This window comes from Stegostoma tigrinum, chromosome 31 (assembly GCF_030684315.1).
Source record: "Stegostoma tigrinum isolate sSteTig4 chromosome 31, sSteTig4.hap1, whole genome shotgun sequence".
Classification (NCBI taxonomy): domain Eukaryota; kingdom Metazoa; phylum Chordata; class Chondrichthyes; order Orectolobiformes; family Stegostomatidae; genus Stegostoma; species Stegostoma tigrinum.
The window spans coordinates 201,670-225,318 of NC_081384.1; the positions used below are offsets into that span (position 1 = coordinate 201,670).

At 45.3% G+C, this 23,649-nt stretch overlaps 2 protein-coding genes across 2 annotated transcripts in view; one reads left to right on the plus strand and one right to left on the minus strand.

Moving 5' to 3' along the window:
- Positions 1 to 1,605, minus strand: part of retreg3 (reticulophagy regulator family member 3) — a 58,328-nt gene extending 56,723 nt beyond the window's left edge. The window contains exons 1-2 of the mRNA XM_048560372.2: positions 1,480 to 1,605; positions 1,099 to 1,329 (exon numbers count right to left, since the gene is read on the minus strand). Of these exons, the coding sequence (XP_048416329.2) occupies positions 1,099 to 1,313 (215 nt within the window). The 5' untranslated portion in view covers positions 1,314 to 1,329; positions 1,480 to 1,605. The remainder of the gene's footprint in view (positions 1 to 1,098; positions 1,330 to 1,479) is intronic.
- tubg1 (tubulin, gamma 1) overlaps positions 1,091 to 23,649 on the plus strand; it is an 89,441-nt gene continuing 66,882 nt past the window's right edge. Inside the window, exons 1-2 of the mRNA XM_048560374.2 lie at positions 1,091 to 1,689; positions 13,137 to 13,249. Of these exons, the coding sequence (XP_048416331.1) occupies positions 1,614 to 1,689; positions 13,137 to 13,249 (189 nt within the window). The 5' untranslated portion in view covers positions 1,091 to 1,613. The remainder of the gene's footprint in view (positions 1,690 to 13,136; positions 13,250 to 23,649) is intronic.

Below are 23,649 nucleotides of genomic sequence, written 5' to 3' on the forward strand. Positions count from 1 at the left end.
AATTTTATTGAAGTCCATCATTATTTCCCCTCACAGTTCAGAATACTTTTGCGATACATATTAATGATTTAAAGGCCTAAGTGGAGTAGTTTATAGATTGTACAAATTGTTGACAGTGAAGAAATAGGTAAGAGATATTACAGAAAAGTGGCAAATAGAATGTAGATGAGATTATGCATTTAGGAAGGAAGAAAACCAAGGAAAAACACAACAAAAGAAATTATTCTAAGCAATGTAGAGGAACGGAGAGAGCTTGGCGTGCATAAGGTAATGTGACAGGTAGATAAACTTGTGAAGCAGGTGTCCCAAGTACGCTTTCTTGTGGGTACTCAGAATCCAGAGCAGGATGGTTATGTGGAAACAATGCAAAACACAAATTATGTCAGAGTAAATCGCTGCAAATACAATGTTTTTTCAAACAGTGGTGACCCAACACATTTAATGCCAATTTCTTAATTACAAACACTGCCTGATTTGCTGACTATTTTCACCATTTTCTGGTTTTACTCTTAGGCTAGCACTAAATAGCAAGGCGAGAAGCCTTAGAATATAACTCAATATAGATGGGCTGGTCAAATGGATTGAAATTGGCAAAGGGAAGTTAATCTGGAAAAGGGAGGTGATGCATTTTGGGAAGACTAACAAGACAGGGAGAAGTCTTTCACCGTGGCAGTGTCCAATAGCCAGGAAACACTTTTTAACAACAACAACTCAACAATTTTTAAGGCATTTTCGAGGGGACTTCTGATTTTTTTTTCACCTTGAGTGTGGTATGTGGAACTCACTGCTAAAAGAATGGTATAAGCAGGAACCTCCAAGATTTTTTAATAACAATTTACATGAACCCTTGAAACGCCATAAAATTCAAGGTTACCGGCTAAATGCTGGCAAGTCGGATTAGAATTGATGAGCGTTGGATGATCGGCAAGGCCACGGGGGGGGGGGGGGGGGGTGCTCTTTCTGCGCTGTGAAAACTTCTGCCTTTGACACTAAGGTGTTGGTCCCTGTGTTTTTCGGCGGCAGAGAGAGGGGCCGATGGCCGATAGAATCCCTTTTCCAATCAACAACACAGGCCTACCCACCTCCCCCCGCCCTTACCAGAAACTGGCGTTGACGCTCAGGTATAGAAACAGGCTGTGCAGCGGCCTCTCCCACACCAACACACTCTGCCAATAAGTCAACACGGGCTCGTAATGACCCAGAATGCGGAGAAGCTGCTGCTGCCGGAGCCGGTGCTCAGACTCGGGTTGTGGGGCCGGGGCTGATTCCCGATCGCTGCCCTCAGGCCCCGCACTCGCTCGCTCAGCCGCCATCTTGGTGACGCTCTGTCTGAATGTGAATATTAATAGTCTTCATGAATATTGACAGAAACATATGAATATTAATTATCCATGGTTATATCATTGAAAAAAATTAAATAAGCATCGAATCGGCTCGTGAAGCCCGAAAACACTGGTTCAGAAAGTTGTAAATACACACACGTCCCGGTTTACTTTGCTGAGTAAGCTGTATAAAATCGAGATGAATCTGAGCTGACATTCGGATAAACGAGAATGGGATCGGTTTGACAATACGCTATAAACGGACCGCGGGTGTTACTCTGCGCATGCTCTATGCAGTTGGCGGGACGAGCGGCGGCGATGCCTCGGGAAATTATCACTTTGCAGCTCGGCCAGTGTGGCAACCAAAGTAAGGCAGGGGCCGGCGGGGATTGGGACCGTGAATGGTAACGTGGTGGGCGAGCCACTTAGTTACTGGGTGTTTTGTGTCGCCTTTAGTCCTGGTGTGCAGGAGAATAGTGTGAGTCCGGTTCGGGCCTGGGATAAGGCCCTGGTGGTCACCCACTACCCGCCGTCGAGTTGTTGTCAGTCAGGGTTCGTCGTGAAGCGGAGCCTGGCAGAATCCAACAACTGCCCACCGACGTTGTCAATATCTGTGGTATACCATCCCCCCGGACTCGATACAAACCCTTTCTACTCGGAGTATCTATTCTAAAACTCAACAGCAGCCTTTATGTGTGAGACGGATTTAGGACAAGAGCACTGTGTCTGTCTTTCAGAGGTTTCAAGCAGTTAGAAAAGGTTGGTGCAAGTGATTGGGTTTGGATAACAAATTGAAATGTAGTGAACCAAATGGAAAGGCGGTCGGATTCAGCTAGATCAAGGGACAGCCAGAACAACGGGAAAACGGACAAGATATTGCTATTTCGAATGAAGGGAAATGTGGGACATTGAAATAAATGAGTCTAGAAATGACAAATATTTGAAGCTGGTTGACAGAGCAGATAATTTCTTCTAGAGATGAAGTAGCTTTTGTAACTGATACATTCGAGTTAAGTCAATAGTTTGTGACCCCTTCCATCACTTTGCTGATGATGGAGACTACTTGACCAGGTTGGAGTGTTTCCTGGGTTTTCTGGCCAGGACATATCAAATTTCCACAAGTTTGGGTAGTTGCAATGCTGCAACATCTACATTCACCTTTAAAACTGCTTTGTTCTTTTGCAAGTGGGAACCTTTTCCATTAATTTGATCACCATGTGTGGTATGCATCGTTTGGGCATAATTTAAGTTTCCATGCACCATCTTGGCAACATGACGCATATTACTTGCCTGGTTCCATGCATGGAGAATAGCCTTTAATGTGTATGAGCTCAAAATAGATGTTGATTTATGTGTTAAATATAGTCCTGAACATGCATTTTGGTGACAAAAAAATAGTCGTACATGTTGGGTTAATCTGCATGCCACGATTTACATTAAATGTCTTCTACATTGGAATACAGAGTAACATTTTGATATTTGCTGATGATACCAACTTGGAGGTGTGATTGACAGTGAGGATGGTACCAGTTAACTGGAAAAGGATGTAGGCTAGGACAGTGGGCTGAGTAGTCTAATGAAATTTAATACCAAGGAAATATAAGGTGACACACTTTGAAAAGAGATAAGGTGAGACAATATAGTCTAAATTGCACAGTTCTAAAAAACATAAAAGCATGAGGAAACAAGATAACAAAGTGTGAAGCTGGATGAACACAGCAGGCCAAGCAGCATCTTAGGAGCACAAAAGCTGATGTTTCGGGCCTAGACCCTTCATCAGAGATGAAGCCCGAAACGTCAGCTTTTGTGCTGCTAAGATGCTGCTTGGCCTGCTGTGTTCATCCAGCTTCACACTTTGTTATCTCGGATTCTCCAGCATCTGCAGTTCCCATTATCTCTGAAGGCATGAGGAACCTGGGATTTGAAGCCATAGTTCTTTTGAAAGTGGCAGGACGTAACAAGAGAACAGTTAGCAAAGGTTATTAATGTGACGTAATGAGTGCCAAATCGATCAAAGTACTCTGAAATATGCATAAAGTTTGAGTGAGGCTAGAGCAACAATATTGTATTCAATTCTGGTCATCATACTTTTGAGAAGAAAGTGAAGATTATTGAGTGGGTAAAGGCATTTTACCAGAAAATTAGAGGGATTAGGGATTTTGGTGATACGGATAAGCTAGGGATCTACTTGGAGCAGGAAAGATTAAAGGGGAATTTGATAAGAAGAGGTATATAAAAATATGACAAATTTTGATAAGGTAGACAAAGGAAAACATTAACTGATGGTAGAGAAACTTATGGACACAGATTTAATGCAAGAGAAGCAGGGCTGTTGCGAGGGAGAACTTTTTTTTAATGAAGCAAGTCATCAACAACCGTGCACAAGATTGGAGGGAGTGGAGATGCTGGATGATTTCAAAAATAAATTGGATATATAAGTGGAAAAAAAACTTAGAACTGTAGGAATGCAGGATGCAGAAACTGATCGCATTCTTCCATAGAGAACTGGAATAGACTTGGTGGTCTAAGTGGCCAGCTACAGAATTATAATGACTCTCCTGCTCTGTTCATTCTAACCACTTCCTGTGATAGTTTCACATTCCTACTGCTCTCTACATTTAGAAGTTTAATGAGATGTGGGTGTCCGTTGCTGAGCCTACCTGGCAGTACTGTGAAAATGATGTCGGATTTTGTCAGTCTTTCCAGGCTCCTAATCCTTCTTTGGTCTCTTCCCCCAGGCTGCCAGAAAGGCATAGCTAAAGTAAGCTCTAAGGTGCATTGCTAAATTTTGATCTGATCTGGATTCTGGTCTTGGTTACTGGATGAATGGAGTTTTGTACAAACTCTGAGACCTCAGACTGAGGGATATCAATATTAGTAGAGGAATGGTGCTGGGAAAACTGTTGGGAATGAAAGTTGATAAATCCCCAGTGCCTGATAATCTACATTCTAGAGTATTTAAAGAAGTAGCTCTAGAAATAGTGGATGCATTGGTGGTCATCCTCCAGGATTCTATAGAACAGCCCCTGTAAACTCTAACATTCAAAATGGAAGATAGAAAACAGGGAATTATAGACTGGGGAGCCTAATATTGTTAGTGGTTAAAATTCTCAAATTCTTTTAAGGGTTTTACAGCAGAGCATTTATAAGGCAGTGGCAGGATCAGACAGAGTCAGCATGGATTTATGAAGGAGAAATAATGCTTGACAAATCTGTTGGAATTCCAAGAAGATGTAACCAGTAGTGTTGACAAGAGGGAGTCAGTTGATGTAGTATATTTAGACTTTCAGAAAGGTTTTGACAAAGCCCCATTTAAGAGATTAATGTGCAAGATTAAAGAGCATGGGATTATGGGAAGTGTACTGAGATGGATAGGAAACTGGTTGGCAGAGAGGAAACAAAGAGTAGGAATTAATGGGTCCTTTTCAAATTGGCAGGCAGGAACTGGTGAGGTGCCATAGGGATCTATGATAGGACTGTAGCTATTGACAATATATATTAATGATTTCGAGAGGGAATAAAATGTAACATCTCAAAGTTGGCAGATGACACCAGGTTGGGTGGGAGGGTGAACTGTGATGAGGTTGCAGAGATCCTTCAACATGATCTTGGCCAGTTGGGTGAGTGGGCAAATCAATGGCAGATGCAGTACAATTCAGATAAATGTGAGGTTATTCACTTTGGAAGCAAAAACAAGAAGACAGATTATTACCTGACTGGCTGTAAATTGGGAGAGGGGAGTGTGCAGCAGCACCTGAGCATCCTTGTGCACCAGTTGCTGAAGCTAAGCATGGAAGTGCAGCAGGCAGTAAAGAAGGCAAATGGTATGTTGGCCTTCGTTGAGAGAGGTTTCAAGTACAGGAGCAGTGATGTGGTGTTGCAGTTATACAGGGCCTTGGTGAGGCCACACCTGGAATATTGTGCGTAGTTTTGGTCTCCTTTTCTGAGGAAGAATGCTCTTGCTCTCCAGGGAGTGCAGCAAAGGTTTACCAGGCTGATTCTGGGGATGATGTGTCTGACATATGAGATCGGATTGATTATGTAGAACATGGAACATTACAGCACAGTAGAGGCCCTTCGGCCCTCGATGTTGTGCTGACCTGTCATACCAATCTAAAGCCCATAGATTATGTTTGGATTGTTTTCACTGGAATTCAGATAAATGAGGGGGGACTCTCAGAGACTCAATTCCAACAGGACTGGACAGAGTAGATGCAGGGATGATGTTCCGAATGGTGGGTGTGTCCAGAATGAGGGGTCACAATATGAGGATTTAGGGTAGATGATTTGGGATGGAGATGAGGAGACGCTTTTTCACCCAAGGAGTGGTGAGCCTTTGGAATTCATTACCACAGGAAGGAGTAGATATCAAAACACTGTGTATGTATTCAAGAGGGTGACTAGATATAGCACTTTTGGTGAATGGGATCAAATGTTATAGGGAGAAAGCAAGATTAGGCTATTGAGTTGGATGATCAGCCATGATCATGAAGAATGACGGAACAGGCTCAAAGGGCCAAATGGTCTCCTCCTGCTCCTATCTTCTCTATTTCTATACTTTGGCTCGTTGGTACACAGATACAGTGATTGCCCAAGTTATTTTCTTGCACAAAAAATCTTAACCGTTATCATGAAGGAAATGAGAAAAGTGATGTTGAGGCGCATCCATGCAAGCCATCAAAGAAATGAAGAAAACGAGGCATATTCTACCGCCAAACATGAAAATGAGATCAAGGGCCACATTACTTAATGCAGCATTTTTAATCAATACAGACTGAGCAAACTGAAAACCCACTCATGACATGCTGGACAGACCATGGTTGAAGCTTGAAGTGACCTCTTCATTCTCTCTGGAACTAATAATCTCACTAAAACAGCAGCTAATGAATTTAAAAGACCCTATACAGACAACAAGCAAAACGAACATCATCTACAAAATACCTTGCAAGAACTGTGACAAACACTACATTGGACAAACGGGCAGAAAGCTAGCCACCAGGATACACGAACATCAACTAGCCACAAAAAGACATGATCCACTATCACTAGTATCCTTACATACAGATGAGGAAGGACGCCGCTTTAATTGGAACAACACATCCATCCTAGGACAAGCCAAACCGAGACACGCACGAGAATTCCTAGAAGCATGGCATTCCAACCGGAACTCCATCAACAAACACATTGATTTGGAGCCCATCTACCAACCTCTGAGGAAAAAGAGCAGGAAATTACATCATCACAGGAAGTGACATCACCAACCCAAGGAAACCTAAACAGATAAATAGAAAGCGGGACATAAAACCAGCGATTCACCGGAGGCTCACTGATGTTACCTAGACTGGTGACGAAACGTCTGAAAATGAACCTTCCAGCTCAGCGAGCAAACTTACATCCAGAACCTCAACCTGAGCTACAAATCTTCTCAAAACTCACTAGAATTGTCTGTTAATTCAGACTACCATAAATTAGACACTAGCAGATGTGAGCAACTGCCTATGAGATTGTAGAATGTATGAAAGCATACCACTTATTCTAGCATTGCAGATATTGCTGCCAAAGCAATTCAGTGTTAGGAATTCGTGCCCTCATCGGGGATCAAGCTATTTGTGCAGCTCAAGAGTTGATTAAGAGCAGATTAGTTAGAAAATACCTAACAGCTGGGTTCTTACTCCTCTCTACTTTGGCTACATTTTTGTCTGGATGCCCTTTAGAGAGGGAACACGTCGTAAGTACTGACACCTCAATGCTTTAGAGTGAGGTGGACAATACAGGATAGGAATGCATTCTCTCCCCTTCTAATTCCATTTTAATTTACTCCTTCCTTCTATTCCTGCCCTCCCTTACTTTTGTTGTTGTTGTTGCCCTGTCCCTGGTGGGTAATGCTTTATTAATTATTTTAATTGGTGAAATTAGTGATTTTGATGGTGGTATCCAAAAAGAAAGAGCTTCATTTAAAAAAAAAAGCTGGGTTCATTCCCAGTAGGGGCTTAGCATCTGGACAGGGGAAGGTACAGGAAGGAAAAAGTGAAACTGGGGTTAGTACTGAACTGTAAATTTCAAATAAGACTCTTGCAAAACTCTACATGTCTATTGCTGCCTATTTCAACATATAGATATTAATCTGTAAACAATAATGGCTCTCTGAAGATTTTAATTGTTTCATAAATGATTGGGAATTTCAGTATCACAGATCCTGAGCAGTCTGTCTCTGGTCAAAAGGAAAGGCAGAAGTCACAGTGAAAATTGCCAAGTGATCATTAAAATAGCAATGGTTCCGGCGCAGAAATTTTTAAGGTAAGCTTAACATGGAGAAACATATCTGCTGTGGGCATAGAAAAACTATTCATCAATTAATAATGTGCCATATTTAAACTGCAGGTGGTCCCCGTTTATGGACATCTGACTTCCAAGCATTCTTACATAAAAGTGAGATCACAGAAGACACAGGATCTGGCATGTGCACATTTGCTCATACTTGCAGACAGAGGAACAGAGAAACAACACAACTGTAATGAACCATATAGCGTCTTTTCATATACCCTGACCCCTTTTTTGAGCACATTTTTGCACGTGTGTACATGAGTGCACGCACATGTATATGCTTAGCTGATTGTAGCCTGACAGCACTGTGCGTCCAGCATAGACCTTTGCCAGTGGCTCCGGCTTCCTAATCTTTCTTTGGTCTCTTCCCCCAAGCTTGCAAAAGGCACGGATAAAATAAGCTCTAATGTGCATTGCAAAATTTTGATCAATGGAGCCTGGTCTTAGTTGCTGGGTAAGCAGAGTTTCGTTCAAACTCAGACCTAGGACTCTTGCTTCCCCCTCTGCAACTATAGCCTTGACTTCCTGACCCACAGCCCGAAAGCAGTAAGGATAGGCAACAACGCCTCCTGCATGATAATCCTGAATACCGGTGCCCCACAAGGCTGCATACTCAGCCCCTTACTCCTTATGCACTCCTGACTGTGTGGCCAAATTCAACTGTAACTCCATTACAAATTTAGTGATGACACAACCAAAGTGGATCAAACCTTAAACAACGACAAGATAGAGTACAGGAAAGAGAGAGCTTATCTGGGATTATGTAACGGCAACACTCTTTCCCTCAATGCCAGCAGAGTGGAGGACATTCCTTTGTCGCTATCAGTGGTGCTGAGGTGGAGGCGGTCAAGAACTTCCAAGTTTCTAGGATTAAATATCACCAACAATCTATCCTGATCCATTCATGTCCGTGCGATAGTCAAGAAAACACACCGTCACCTGTACTTCCTTAGGAGGAGAAAATTGGGCATGCCCACAAGTAACTGACCAACCTTAATAGATGCACCATAGAAAGCATGCATCACAGCTTGGTACAGCATCTACACTGCCCAAGATTGCAAGAAATTACAAGTTGTGAATGCAGCCCAGTCCATCACGAAAACCAGTCTTTCTTCTGTTGACTCCACGCATGCTTCACGCTGCCTTGGGAGAGCAGCCAACGCGATCAAATCTTCCATCAGGTAGAAGATACAAAAGTTTTAAAACACAAAAGCAGATTTAAGAATAGCTGTTTCTTGGCAGCTGAACGAACCTCTCGTACACTAGAGTTGCTCTTACTCTGCACCTTCTCTGTAGGTGTAACTCTATATTCTGCATTTTGTTCTATTAGCCTGATGTATTTGTGTTGGTATGATTTGCCCAGTTAGCACGCAAAACAATATTTTTCATTGTATCTTGGCGTATGTGACAATAATAAATCAAACCAAAAGCATGAGACACTCGGGGACGCAACATAACTTTACTGTTCAAAAGTTTTAAGAAAAATCCCGCTCTGCATCTTTGCAGAGACTCCTTCTGTCCACCTCCCCACTTGGATTTCAGCAAGGTAGTTATCATGCCGCACAAATGCACATTTGATTAGTGCATTGTAGAAATGCACTGTCATCACAATGGAGGTGAAAGTTGACATAGTTAAGTGATCTGAAAAAGAAGAAATGTTGACAAACATTGGGAGAGAATTAGGTTTTAGCCATTCTCCAGTTAGAACTTTTTTTGAAAACAAGACCGCATTTTGGAATGTGTGAAAGGCTCGGCTTCAGTGAAGGCTGCAGGAATTACTCGGCAAAGAAGTGGATTGATAATAGAAATTGAAAAACTGTTAATTATTTGGCTTGTGGATCAGAGTTAATGTCACATGCTGATTAGCCTGAAGCTTATTAAAGAAAAGTCATAAGCAGCCTTAAAAACCTTAAGCATGGTGTTGAAAGTGATAGTGAAGATTTAGATGTTAGTTACGGTTGGCTTAATAGATTTAAAAGAAAGGTAAATTGGCACAACATTTAAAATGCAAGGGGAAGCTGTTTGTACTGACCTTGATGCAAAAAGCTAAAATAATTAAGGAGGGGTGGTGCAGTGCTGAGCATGCATTCCACTTTGATGTTCTGGAAGAAGATGCCCAAAGAATGTACATTGTGAATGACGTGAAGGCTGTCTCTGCATAAGTCTGCAAAAGCTTGGTTGACCTTGTTTGGTAGTGCTGCTGGTGATTGCAAGCTTAAGCTTCAGCTTGTGTATCAAGCCAAAAACTGTAAGGGCCTTCAAGGTAATCTGGAAATCCATTGTTTCCAGTTGTATGGAAGCCCAATTTAAAAAATCTTGGGTGACATTGAGCCATTTTGAGGATTGGTTCTGGCATCAATTTGTGCGTGAAGTAGAAAGATGCTATGCCTCCAAGAATCTGTCCTTCAAGGCGCCTAGACATTTGTCACCCCTGGATGAATTTCACCGCAACGTAAGATTGTTTACCTGCCACCCAACACAACTTCCATACGTTTGGAAGGCAGTGGCCGAGTGGTATTATTTTTGGACTGTTAATTTGGGGACATTGGTAATATTCTGGGGATCCAGCTTCAAATTCTATCACAGTGTATGGTGGAATCTGAATTTGATAAAAATAAAAAATCTGGAGTTGAGTCTAACGATAACCATGAAGCCATCATTTCATTCTTAACTGCCATGTGGAATGGGCAATTAATGCTGGCCTAACCAATGACGCCCTAATGAATAAATTAGAAAACTTCAACCATTGGATCATGGTGTCATTGTGCCTTTTAAAGGCATAATACCCATTTTTGTAGGCTATTAAGACACCTGACAGAAAAGGGTAGAAATGGAATTTTGAAGTTCCTATAATGGACACCAAACATTGCACAGGCATGGCAAGAGTTGAATCAAACCTGTAATGGTGTCTGGAAAAAATCTTTTCCTTCAGTTTATTAAGGCCGCCATGATTTTGAAGAAAATATTGAGACACTGATGGAGAAAATGATTGGACCTTGCGGTCTATTGGAGCTACTTGAATCCCATTCACTAGCGCTGAGTAATGAGGACCTCATGGGACTCGAACACCACATGATTTTAGCTGAAGAGGAAGGAGTGTTGAGACTCTGGACCCCAAACGATTCACAATCAAACAACTGGCTGATGCTTCCAGGCTTGTAAAAGAAGGAATAAGAAAAGTTTGGGCTTTGTTATTCAGACTATCAAGATAACCCCCAAGGTCCCTGGAGCTGTCAGTAAATGTCTGCAGTGCCATAAGGAAATATACAAATAAGAAAAAAAAAATTCCGTAGTTCAATCTTAATTGTTTTCAGGAAGATTGAAAGATAACCAGGTTGGTCCCATCAACCTCAGCAATATCTGATGCTCATAGCAGTTAGCTTTATCCATCCGGCAAGCCTACAGTTTTTATTTATTCACTTTCAATGTATGGTTGCTTTATAGCACAGAAATGTTTGCCTTTAGTCTTGAGTGAGGAGAGGAGCCTGTTTTATAATGCTCCTAGAAGTACCGATTCCGATATGCAAGCCAGAATCAATAAGTATCAACACAACCTATTTCATGCAATAAATATCTTTAAACTTTGTTTTGACTTTAGGTTTTATGTGCTACTGTATACATAGTATCTAGAGATGTACACATACATGTATGACCAGATACTAAGTTTTGGCTTGCGCACATGTTTGACTTGCAAATGTTCTCGGGAGCGGAACTCATTCATAAATTGGAGTCCACTTGTACACCTACAATAAATAACTTCTTATAAAAACTGTTGAAGACAGAAGTATTAAAAGGATCAAGTGACAAAATCAAAATGAAATGACATTCAAGTTTCATTTTCATAAACCTGTTACATTTTTGGAGTTGAAAGTTTGAGAACCAGTCAAAGTCTAGACATTCAGTGCTGTCAATAACAGCCCACCTGGGACCTGTGTATTAAAGTTATTACCTGTTGTATAAACTGAGAGAGAGTTGTCATTGGAGGCACAACTGCAACTGGAGAAGCTCCTTCATACACAGCTAATGAGGAAGATGTGCTTTCACAAACTACCCAAGGACCTGAATGATATTAGTTCCAGAGGTCAGCTATTCCCTACTAAAAGCAAAGGATCAGCAGCAACATGGATCATGACCACAACATTTAATTGAGAGGCAAACCGCTACACCACCAGGAGCAAATGGACATCAGACCAACTGCCAATAGCAATCTACACACGCACCATTAGATGATGTAAGTACTTTAAACATTATGTGGACAGAATACAAAGGGGAAAAAAAACACATTCTGATGAAGTATAATGTTTTATATTATAGACCATAGATATGATTGACTCGTAACTTCAAATTATACTACATGCAAGATTTTACTTATTATGAAAAAGATGTTTTGGAGCAGTACGATTCAATATTGTGGCTTGCCATAATCACAGAAGCTTGACAGCAGAAGCCATTTCATCCATTACTTGAGCAGGTTTAGAAATGGAGAGTTTGGCAATAGGTTGCAGAGTTGGAGAAGGTTGGACGTGAATGAAAATTTTAATATTGATATAATCTTGCATTCTGTTTTGCAAATTAATTTTAATAACAGAATCTTTCCCAAGTTTGTCATCTCTTAGCATGTGACAAGTGTCCCTTGAGGCCAAATTACTATAAACTGTAGAGGGGTTCCCTGATTTAGGAAGACTGACTTACGAGCGCTCATACTTACGAACGTGATCCCGTATAATGGTGGGTAATTTTGAAGACCTGACATACAAACATTTTCTAAGAAAACAAGGTGTAGAGCTGGAAGAACACAGCAGGATGAACAGCACCAGAGGAGCAGGAAAGCTCTAATTTCGGGCCTAGACTCTTTAGGCCTGAAATGTCAGCTTTCCTGTTCCTGTGATGCTGCTTGGTTTGCTCTGTTCATCCAGCTCGACACCTTGTTATCTCAGATTCTCCAGCATCTGCCGTTCCTAGTATCTCTGATACAAACATTTTTTTGTACTTATGAATAGCTGCTTTTGTTTTTGTTCTGTGTTGTGTCTGACTTGTATACAAATTGACTTGCAAATGGAACCTATTCACAGCCTGGGGACTGCCTGTGGCAGGAAACTTTATAGTTTATCTTTTTCCCCAATTGTTTGACATATCCCAACATCTAACCTGTTTGAGGGATGTGCTGAAATTGAAAGCTGTGCTGCTAAGGGAAGAAAGGGGTAGGTTTTAATCATCACTACCACCCTTTCTTCCTACTTCTAAGACTGTTTGTTTGACAAGTTTGGATAGAATGGTGTTATCTGAAAGAGCAATGTGACACTTGTATAGAGGGAAAAATATTTTTTCTCAACTCTTTAGATTGAAGTTTTTTTTTGGTTTTGTATATTCTTGCTGAAAATGTCACTCTGGAAGGAGACTTACTTATTCGAACAAAACAAAAGACATTTCATCTAAATGTCAACATATTTTGGGGACTACTTTCATTGTGATCTTCATTTGTTTTCACAGTTGGCTTTGAATTTTGGAAGCAGCTTTGTGCAGAACATGGTATCAGTCCTGAAGGAATTGTTGAAGAATTTGCTACAGAGGGTACTGACAGGAAGGATGTCTTCTTCTACCAGGTAGACTACGCATCACCTTCTAACTATATGCAATGTAAAAACCAAAGGATTCGTTTTTCGTGATCTTTTGCTGTATCCGCATCGTTCTCTTCTTGTTAATGCACGGTCAACTCTGATCCCCTGAAAATGTTATTCTTGGCTTCTCCTATTTCTCACACACATGGTATCCCTTGGCAACTTTGTATCAGGTTGTTCATGTGTGTTGACAACTCCAAACGCAACTTCACTACTTCCTCTTGTCCACCAGTGCCTTTAAATCGTCAGAAGACCTACATAACATCCAGTGCTGAGCCAGCAGAAATTTCCCCCATTAGAAATGTTGGGGGAAAACTGAAGTTGTTGCCCTTGCTGTTCCCTCACCTCTGACTCCATTCCTAGCAGCAGGGAAGATGGTGACATAGTATTAATGTTACAGAACCCAAAATCCAGAGACCCATGCTTATTCTTTCGGATCATGGGTTCTATTCCTATTGTGGCAGCTAATGGTGTTTAAATTTAATTAATGAAGTCAACAGTATATAAGAGTTTCTGAAACCATCATAATTTGTTGTAAAATCTCGTCTAGTTTACTAATGCCCTTTCCTGGTCTGGCCTAAATAGAACTGTGGAACCACAACAATGTTCTGGACTCTTAACTGTCATGTGAAATGACCTAGCAAGCCACTTAATTCTAGGGCAACAAATGTCAGTAACGCCCATGTCCCATGAAAGAATAAACAAAGATGATTTGAAGTTGTACCAGAATTGTTTCAACCATGTATCTGCGCTCTTGCTGAGGTCAACTATTCTCATATTCACTGCATCATTTGATTCTACCTTGCTTCACTTCTTTTGTGAAAATCTCCAGACTAGACTATTCCAAAACAATGATAGCTGGCTTTCCATATTCTATGAGACCATAAGACATAGGAGTGGAAATAAGGCCATTCGGCCCATCGAGTCCACTCCGCCATTTAATCATGGCTGATGGGCATTTCAAATCCACTTCCTTGCATTCTCCCCGTAGGCCTTGATTCCTTGAGATCAAGAATTTATCGATCTCTGCCTTGAAGGCATTTAACGTGCTTGCCTCCACTGCACTCCGTGGCAATGAATTCCACTAGCCCACCACTCTCTGGCTGAAGAAATGTCTTCTCATTTCTGTTTTAAACTTACCCCCTCTAATTCTAAGGCTGTGCCCAAAGGTCCTGGTCTTCCCGCCTAACGGAAACAACTTCCCAGCGTCCACCCTTTCTAAGCCATACATTATGTTGTAAGTTTCTATTAGATCTCCCCTCAAACTTCTAAACTCTAATGAATACAGTCCCAGGATCGTTAGCCGTTCATCCTACGTTAAACCTACCATTCCAGGGATCATCCGTGTGAATCTCCGCTGGACGCGCTCCAGCGCCGGTATGTCCTCCCTGAGGTGTGGGGCCCAAAATTGGACATAGTATTCTAAATGGGGACTAACTAGAGCTTTATAAAGTCTCAGAAGCACATCACTGCTTTTATATTCCAACCCTCTTGAGATAAACGACAACATTACATTTGCTTTCTTAATCACGGGCTCTACCTGCAATTTAACCTTTAGAGAATCCTGCACCAACACTTCCAGATCCCTTTGTACTTCTGCTTTACGAATTTTCTCACCGTTTAGAAGATAGTCCATGCCTGTATTCTTTTTTCCAAAGTGCAATTCTATTCTCCATAAACTTACAGATGTCCAGTACTCCGCCTGTGTCTTCAATCAGACCAAATTCTATTTGCCCACCACCTCTATGGTTACTGATCTAAATTGCTCCTTCTTGGTTAAACAACATCTTGATTTAAAAATCATTAGTATTTGTGTATAAGCCCCACCGTGGGCGTACTTGCCCCTCCTTATTTCTGGACCAATCAAGGTGAATGAATCAGTAATTGTTGAATATCAAGGGGTGTTTGTGTCCATGTTGTTGAAGATGGCTGTTGCCTGATGCTTGTGTGACAAGAATAAGTATGGACTCTATTAATGTCTGAGAAGTTGCAGATGGGACTGTACACTTGTGAAGCCTTCAACAAACCTCCCCACTTCTGATCTTATGGTGGAGGATTTGCAATTAATAGAACTGCTAAAAATGTTTGGGCTTAAGATCCATCACAGCTAAGTACTGTGTTTATTAATAAGGGTATATTTTTAGAGTGTGTTTCCTGATGCAGCAACAACCAGTGCATCTATTTATGTAGAGACAGCAAGAACTGAAGATGTGTTGTCTCTGACTCTAACAATGTGGAGCTGGAGGAACACAGCAAGCAGGCAGCATCAGAGGAGCAAAAAAGTTGATGGTTTGGGTCGGGACCCTTCTTCAGCAAATTTGTGTAGGGCCTCTTCCACAGTAAACATGAGGTACTTGACTGCAGCGTTATGTAAACAACATAGGTAGATATTAGAGCATTGACCAAACACTTGCTGAAAGAAGTCAGTTTTTAATACCATCTTGAGGGAACTGAGATGCTCGTGATGGAATAATGAAAATTAGGTGCATAAGAGACTAGAGTTGGAGTAACAGGGATGTTTGAGGATTGCAAAGCTGTATTTCTTATCACAACATTTATTGCCCGTGGGGAGCTGCCTTCTTGAAATGTTGTGATTTATTCACTGTAGGTAGACCCATAATAGTATTTGTTAGGTAATTCCAGCATCGAGACACAGTGACATTGTAGGAAGGGTGATTTATTTCCAGGTCAGGATGGTGAGTGCAATAGAAGAGATCTTGCAGACGGTGGTATTCAATGTAATAAAATGTGAGGCTGGATGAACACAGCAGGCCAAGCAGCATCTCGGGAGCACAAAAGCTGACGTTTCGGGCCTAGACCCTTCATCAGAGAGGCGGATGGGGAGAGGGAACTGGAATAAATACGGAGAGAGGGGGAGGCAGACCGAAGATGGAGAGTAAAGAAGATAGGTAGGGAGGGGATAGGTCAGTCCAGGGAAGACGGACAGGTCAAGGAGGTGGGATGAGGTTAGTAGGTAGCTGGGGGTGCGGCTTCGGGTGGGAGGAAGGGATGGGTGAGAGGAAGAACCGGTTAGGGAGGCAGAGACAGGTTGGACTGGTTTTGGGATGCAGTGGGTGGGGGGGAAGAGCTGGGCTGGTTGTGTGGTGCAGTGGGGGGAGGGGACGAACTGGGCTGGTTTAGGGATGCAGTAGGGGAAGGGGAGATTTTGAAACTGGTGAAGTCCACATTGATACCATATGGCTGCAGGGTTCCCAGGCGGAATATGAGTTGCTGTTCCTGCAACCTTCGGGTGGCATCATTGTGGCACTGCAGGAGGCCCATGATGGACATCTAGAGAATGGGAGGGGGAGTGGAAATGGTTTGCGACTGGGAGGTGCAGTTGTTTGTTGCGAACTGAGCGGAGGTGTACTGCAAAGCGGTCCCCAAGCCTCCGCTTGGTTTCCCCAATGTAGAGGAAGCCGCACCGGGTACAGTGGATGCAGTATACCACATTGGCAGATGTGCAGGTTAACCTCTGCTTAATGTGGAATGTCATCTTGGGGCCTGGGATGGGGGTGAGGGAGGAGGTGTGGGGACAAGTGTAGCATTTCCTGCGGTTGCAGGGGAAGGTGCCGGGTGTGGTGGGGTTGGAGGGCAGTGTGGAGTGAACAAGGGAGTCACGGAGAGAGTGGTCTCTCCGGAAAGCTGACCGGGGAGGGGATGGAAAAATGTCTTGGGTGGTGGGGTCGGATTGTAAATGGCGGAAGTGTCGGAGGATAATGCGTTGTATCCGGAGGTTGGTAGGGTGGTGTGTGAGAACGAGGGGGATCCTCTTGGGGCGGTTGTGGCGGGGGCGGGGTGTGAGGGATGTGTTGCGGGAGATGCGGTCAAGGGCGTTCTCGATCACTGTGGGGGGAAAGTTGCGGTCCTTAAAGAACTTGGACATCTGGGATGTGCGGGAGTGGAATGTCTTATCGTGGGAGCAGATGCGGCGGAGGAATTGGGAATAGGGGATGGAATTTTTGCAGGAGGGTGGGTGGGAGGAGGTGTATTCCAGGTAGCTGTGGGAGTCGGTGGGCCTGAAATAGACATCAGTTACAAGCTGGTTGCCTGAGATGGAGACTGAGAGGTCCAGGAAGGTGAGGGATGTGCTGGAGATGGCCCAGGTGAACTGCAGGTTGGGGTGGAAGGTGTTGGTGAAGTGGATGAACTGTTCGAGCTCCTCTGGGGAGCAAGAGGCGGCGCCGATACAGTCATCAATGTACCGGAGGAAGAGGTGGGGTTTGGGGCCTGTGTAGGTGCGGAAGAGGGACTGTTCCACGTAACCTACAAAGAGGCAGGCATAGCTGGGGCCCATGCGGGTGCCCATGGCCACCCCCTTAGTCTGTAAGAAGTGGGAGGAGTCAAAAGAGAAGTTGTTGAGTGTGAGGACGAGTTCAGCTAGGCGGATGAGAGTGTCGGTGGAGGGGGACTGGTCGGGCCTGCGGGACAGGAAGAAGCGGAGGGCCTTGAGGCCATCTCCATGCGGAATGCAGGTGTACAGGGACTGGACGTCCATGGTGAATATGAGGTGTTGGGGGCCAGGGAATTGGAAGTCCTGGAGGAGGTGGAGGGCGTGGGTGGTGTCACGGACGTAGGTGGGGAGTTCCTGGACCAAAGGGGAGAAAATGGAGTCCAGATAGGTGGAGATGAGTTCGGTGGGGCAGGAGCAGGCTGAGACGATGGGTCGACCAGGGCAGGCAGGTTTGTGGATTTTGGGAAGGAGATAGAAACGGGCCGTGCGGGGTTGGGGAACAATGAGGTTGGAGGCTGTGGGTGGGAGGTCCCCTGTGGTGATGAGGTCGTGAATGGTGTTGGAGATGATGGTTTGGTGCTCGGGTGTGGGGTCACGATCGAGGAGGCGGTAGGAGGTGGTGTCGGAGAGTTGGCGTCTGGCCTCGGCGATGTAGAGGTCAGTGCGCCATACTACCCCTGCACCACCCTTGTCTGCGGGTTTGATGGTGAGGTTGGGGTTGGAGCGGAGGGCTGCCCGTTCTGCGGGGGAGAGGTTGGAGTGGGTGAGAGGGGTGGAGAGGTTGAGGCGGTTAATGTCTCGACGGCAGTTGGAGATGAAGAGGTCGAGGGAGGGTAGGAGGCCTGGGGGTGGTGTCCAGGAGGAGGACTTGTGTTGGAAGCGGGTGAAGGGGTCAGTGGAAGGAGGGTTGGGTTCCCGGTTGAAGAAGTAGGCATGGAGGCGAAGACGGCGGAAAAACTGCTCTATGTCCAACCGTGACTGGTATTCGTTGATGTGTGGTTGTAGGGGGACAAAGGTGAGCCCCTTGCTAAGGACTGACCGTTCGTCCTCAGTCAGTGGGAGGTCTGAGGGGATGGTGAAGATGTGGCAGGGCTCAGTGTGGCTGTCTTCTCTGGGGTTGCTGGCTGTGGAGGTTGTGGGCGGAGCGATGAGGGCGTCGGCCGTGGGCGGGGTTTCGCTGCCGTCGGCTGTGGGCGGGGTTCCGTCGGCTGTGGGCGGAGTTCCGTCGGCGTCGACCGTGGACGGGGTTCCGTCGGCGGTTGGAGGATGGGGGTGGGCGGCAGCAGCTGCGGTGAGGGTGGTGTGTGGGGTGTTGTACCTGGACGTGGAGGTGGTGACTGCAGCAGCGGTTCCGGAAGTTCTGTGGCCGGCGGAGGCGGATGTGACGTCATCGGTGGGGTCTCCGGCCGTGTCCTCATGGTCAATGGCGGCGGGTGCATGGTGGGGGAGGGGCAGGGACAGAGTCGGGATTTGGGAGGCGCAGGAATCCTCTTGTGGGTGGCAGGGGCCAGTGAGTTGGTTGTACTTACGATTTTTGGTGTCCAGTAAAGCTGAGTGGAACTGGGTGTTCAGTCTGTGGATCCTGCGGAGGATGAAAAACAGCTGAGGACCTTTGCAGGTCTGGGAGAGGGAGGCTCTGAGCTGGGGCAGGCTGGATTGCAGTGTGTGGAGGTGCCGGCGCATGGCTGCAAGTGTCTGTTTCAGGACTCGCAGGGAGAAACGCTTCTGAAGGGTCTGAATACTCTGGGTGTAGAGGTGGTCACGGTTGGGGCCAAATTGGGAAGGCTGAAATGTGGACTGTAGTCCCTTGGGGATGATCTGGTTCCGTAGGCAGGTGCTGAGGAAGGTGATGTGGCTGTGGTACCTGGTTTGCTTCAGGACATGGTCGAGCAGTTTCAAGGCCGAAGAGATTACAAGAGAGTTGCAATGGGAGAGAGATTCCCTGAGGTTGGTCCGGAGGGAGGAGGGTAACTTCTTCAGGTTAGGCATCCCTGGAAGAGGCTTCGCAGTGAGGTTAAAATAGTATCAGAGATAATGGGAACTGCAGATGCTGGAGAATTCCAAGATAATAAAATGTGAGGCTGGATGAACACAGCAGGCCAAGCAGCATCTCAGGAGCACAAAAGCTGACGTTTCGGGCCTAGACCCTTCATCAGAGAGGGGGATCGGGAGAGGGAACTGGAATAAATAGGGAGAGAGGGGGAGGCGGACTGAAGATGGAGAGTAAAGAAGATAGGTGGAGAGAGTGTAGGTGGGGAGGTAGGGAGGGGATAGGTCAGTCCAGGGAAGACTGACAGGTCAAGGAGGTGGGATGAGGTTAGTAGGTAGCTGGGGGTGCGGCTTGGGGTGGGAGGAAGGGATGGGTGAGAGGAAGAACCGGTTAGGGAGGCAGAGACAGGTTGGACTGGTTTTGGGATGCAGTGGGTGGGGGGGAAGAGCTGGGCTGGTTGTGTGGTGCAGTGGGGGGAGGGGACGAACTGGGCTGGTTTAGGGATGCAGTCTAGGACTCCTCCCACTTCCTACAGACTAAGCGGGTGGCCATGGGCACCCACATGGGCCCCAGCTATGCCTGTCTCTTTGTAGGTTACGTTGAACAGTCTCTCTTCTGCACCTACACAGGCCCCAAACCCAACCTCTTCCACCGGTACATTGATGACTGTATCGGCGCCGCCTCTTGCTCCCCAGAGGAGCTCGAACAGTTCATCCACTTCACCAACACCTTCCACCCCAACCTTCAGTTCACCTGGGCCATCTCCAGCACATCCCTCACCTTCCTGGACCTCTCAGTCTCCATCTCAGGCAACCAGCTTGTAACTGATGTCCATTTCAAGCCCACCGACTCCCACAGCTACCTGGAATACACCTCCTCCCACCCACCCTCCTGCAAAAATTCCATCCCCTATTCCCAATTCCTCCGCCTCCACCGCATCTGCTCCCACGATAAGACATTCCACTCCCGCACATCCCAGATGTCCAAGTTCTTTAAGGACCGCAACTTTCCCCCCACAGTGATCGAGAACGCCCTTGACCGCGTCTCCCGTATTTCCCGCAACACATCCCTCACACCCCGCCCCCGCCACAACCGCCCCAAGAGGATCCCCCTCGTTCTCACACACCACCCTACCAACCTCCGGATACAACGCATTATCCTCCGACACTTCCGCCATTTACAATCCGACCCCACCACCCAAGACATTTTTCCATCCCCTCCCCGGTCAGCTTTCCGGAGAGACCACTCTCTCCGTGACTCCCTTGTTCGCTGCACACTGCCCTCCAACCCCACTACACCCGGCACCTTCCCCTGCAACCGCAGGAAATGCTACACTTGTCCCCACACCTCCTCCCTCACCCCCATCCCAGGCCCCAAGATGACATTCCACATTAAGCAGAGGTTAACCTGCACATCTGCCAATGTGGTATACTGCATCCACTGTACCCGGTGCGGCTTCCTCTACATTGGGGAAACCAAGCGGAGGCTTGGGGACTGCTTTGCAGTACACCTCCGCTCAGTTCGCAACAAACAACTGCACCTCCCAGTCGCAAACCATTTCCACTCCCCCTCCCATTCTCTAGATGACATGTCCATCATGGGCCTCCTGCAGTGCCACAATGATGCCACCCGAAGGTTGCAGGAACAGCAACTCATATTCTGCCTGGGAACCCTGCAGCCATATGGTATCAATGTGGACTTCACCAGTTTCAAAATCTCCCCTTCCCCTACTGCATCCCTAAACCAGCCCAGTTCGTCCCCTCCCCCCAATGCACCACACAACCAGCCCAGCTCTTCCCCCCCACCCACTGCATCCCAAAACCAGTCCAACCTGTCTCTGCCTCCCTAACCGGTTCCTCCTCTCACCCATCCCTTCCTCCCACCCCAAGCCACACCCCCAGCTACCTACTAACCTCATCCCACCTCCTTGACCTGTCCGTCTTCCCTGGACTGACCTATCCCCTCCCTACCTCCCCGCCTACACTCTCTCCACCTATCTTCTTTACTCTCCATCTTCGGTCCGCCTCCCCCTCTATCCCTATTTATTCCAGTTCCCTCTCCCGATCCCCCTCTCTGATGACGGGACTAGGCCCGAAACGTCAGCTTTTGTGCTCCTGAGATGCTGCTTGGCCTGCTGTGTTCATCCAGCCTCACATTTTATTATCTTGGAATTCTCCAGCATCTGCAGTTCCCATTATCTGTGGTATTCAATGTGTCTGCTCCCCTTGTCCTCCTAGATGACATTAGTTATCGGTTTCAAAGGGGCTGTCTAAAGGACCCTTGATGAAAAGGATAAGATCAATGAAAAGACTTGAAAATGAGGAGGAGAATTTTTAATTCTATAACAGCAATGTTGGTGAACTTGCATCAGATAGGTTGCAAGTTGCTGGACTGACTTGAGGGCTATTAGAAATGAACAATAAATCCTGGCCTTTGAAAATGTTATTCAGACCACTCTCTTAAGTCTTAATGACCACAGGATAGATAGATGGCAATAAGATGCCAATCAGCCATAATCTAATTGAACAACTGGAGCAACACCACAGTCTGAGTAATTTACTGAGTGTCTGTGTGTCCTGTAATGACACTGAGCCTTATGCTTGTATAATGGTTGGGGCCGATTTGTTCAGGTTACCTTCCCGCAAAATAACAACTGTTTGTGGATTTAGTTTACCAGTTAATGAGATTTTATTTAGTGATTATGATTTTGATTCTACAAAACAATCTTCATCCACTTTTCTACTTCTGAACAAAGTAGAATTCAAATAGAAGATTTGAATTGATCGATGGTGGGTCAGATAATATCAGTGGAGGAAGAGAGAGTTAACTTTTAATCAGAACATCATTTAGCCAGTTGGATATACTTAGCCAGACTGTTTTTTAGTTAGGTTTTTTGTAGTTGTGGAGTAGCATTCAGTAAAAATTGGACAGTTAAACTGTAAGAGCAATGGTTTCTAATACCCAGCTCAATCTTATAAATGGGATAGAATGCTTTTAAAGATGAAGAATGCAAAAGTGTAATCAATACTTAATTTAACAGCTTGCATTTAAAGTGCTCTGAGATACATTATGCAGTAATCAATCCTCCTTCTGCGAGGAAGTGAGAAATTATCATGAAAACAGTGCTGGAGAAATTCAAAATGACTGGCAGCATCAATAGAGAGAGAAAAATGGTATTTCAAGTCCAAATATATCTCCTTCATTGAAGAGTCATATTGGACTCAAAGCATTAACTCTTATTTCTTTCTCAACATATTATCTTGGGTCTCTAGCATCTACAGTGTTTTCCTTTCATTTGGGTAAAATTGTTAAATGTTGATGAAGTGTGGAGAATTTGTCAGGAGAGGGTGCTGTAGAATATGCTTTCTTTTTCAGTCTGTCAGGTTCTCTGGTGGCTTTTTACCATTCACACAAAGGTGCTAGCCCATAAATATGTTTAATCTTTGACAATTGAAATTTTAATAGGTAAATCTCCATGCCTGTGGTTGAGAAATCTGATTTGTGGCATTTAGTTTCTCGGCTTATAAAGCAGTGATAAACCATTTTAGTCATCACTTAGAGATAATGGGAACTGCAGATGCAGGAGAATCCAAGATAATAAAATGTGAGGCTGGATGAACACAGCGGGCCAAGCAGCATCTAGGAGCACAAAAGCTGACGTTTCGGGCCTAGACCCTTCATCAGAGAGGGGTGTGGGGTGAGGATTCTGGAATAAATAGGGGGAGGCGGACCGAAGATGGAGAGAAAAGAAGATAGGTGGAGAGGAGAGTATAGGTAGGGAGGGGATAGGTCAGTCCAGGGAAGACTGACAGGTCAAGGAGGTGGGATGAGGTTAGTCGGTAGGAGATGGAGGTGCGGCTTGGGGTGGGAGGAAGGGATGGGTGAGAGGAAGAACAGGCTTGGGAGGCAGAGACAGGTTGGACTGGTTTTGGGATGCAGTGGGTGGAGGGGAAGAGCTGGGCTGGCTGTGTGGTGCAGTGGGTGGAGGGGACGAACTGTGCTGGTTTTGGGATGCGCTGGGGGAAGGGGAGATTTTGAAGCTGGTGAAGTCCACATTGATACCATTGGGCTGCAGGGTTCCCAAGCGGATTATGAGTTGCTGGTCCTGCAACCTTCGGGTGGCATCATTGTGGTCCACCTGAAGGTTGCAGGAACAGCAAC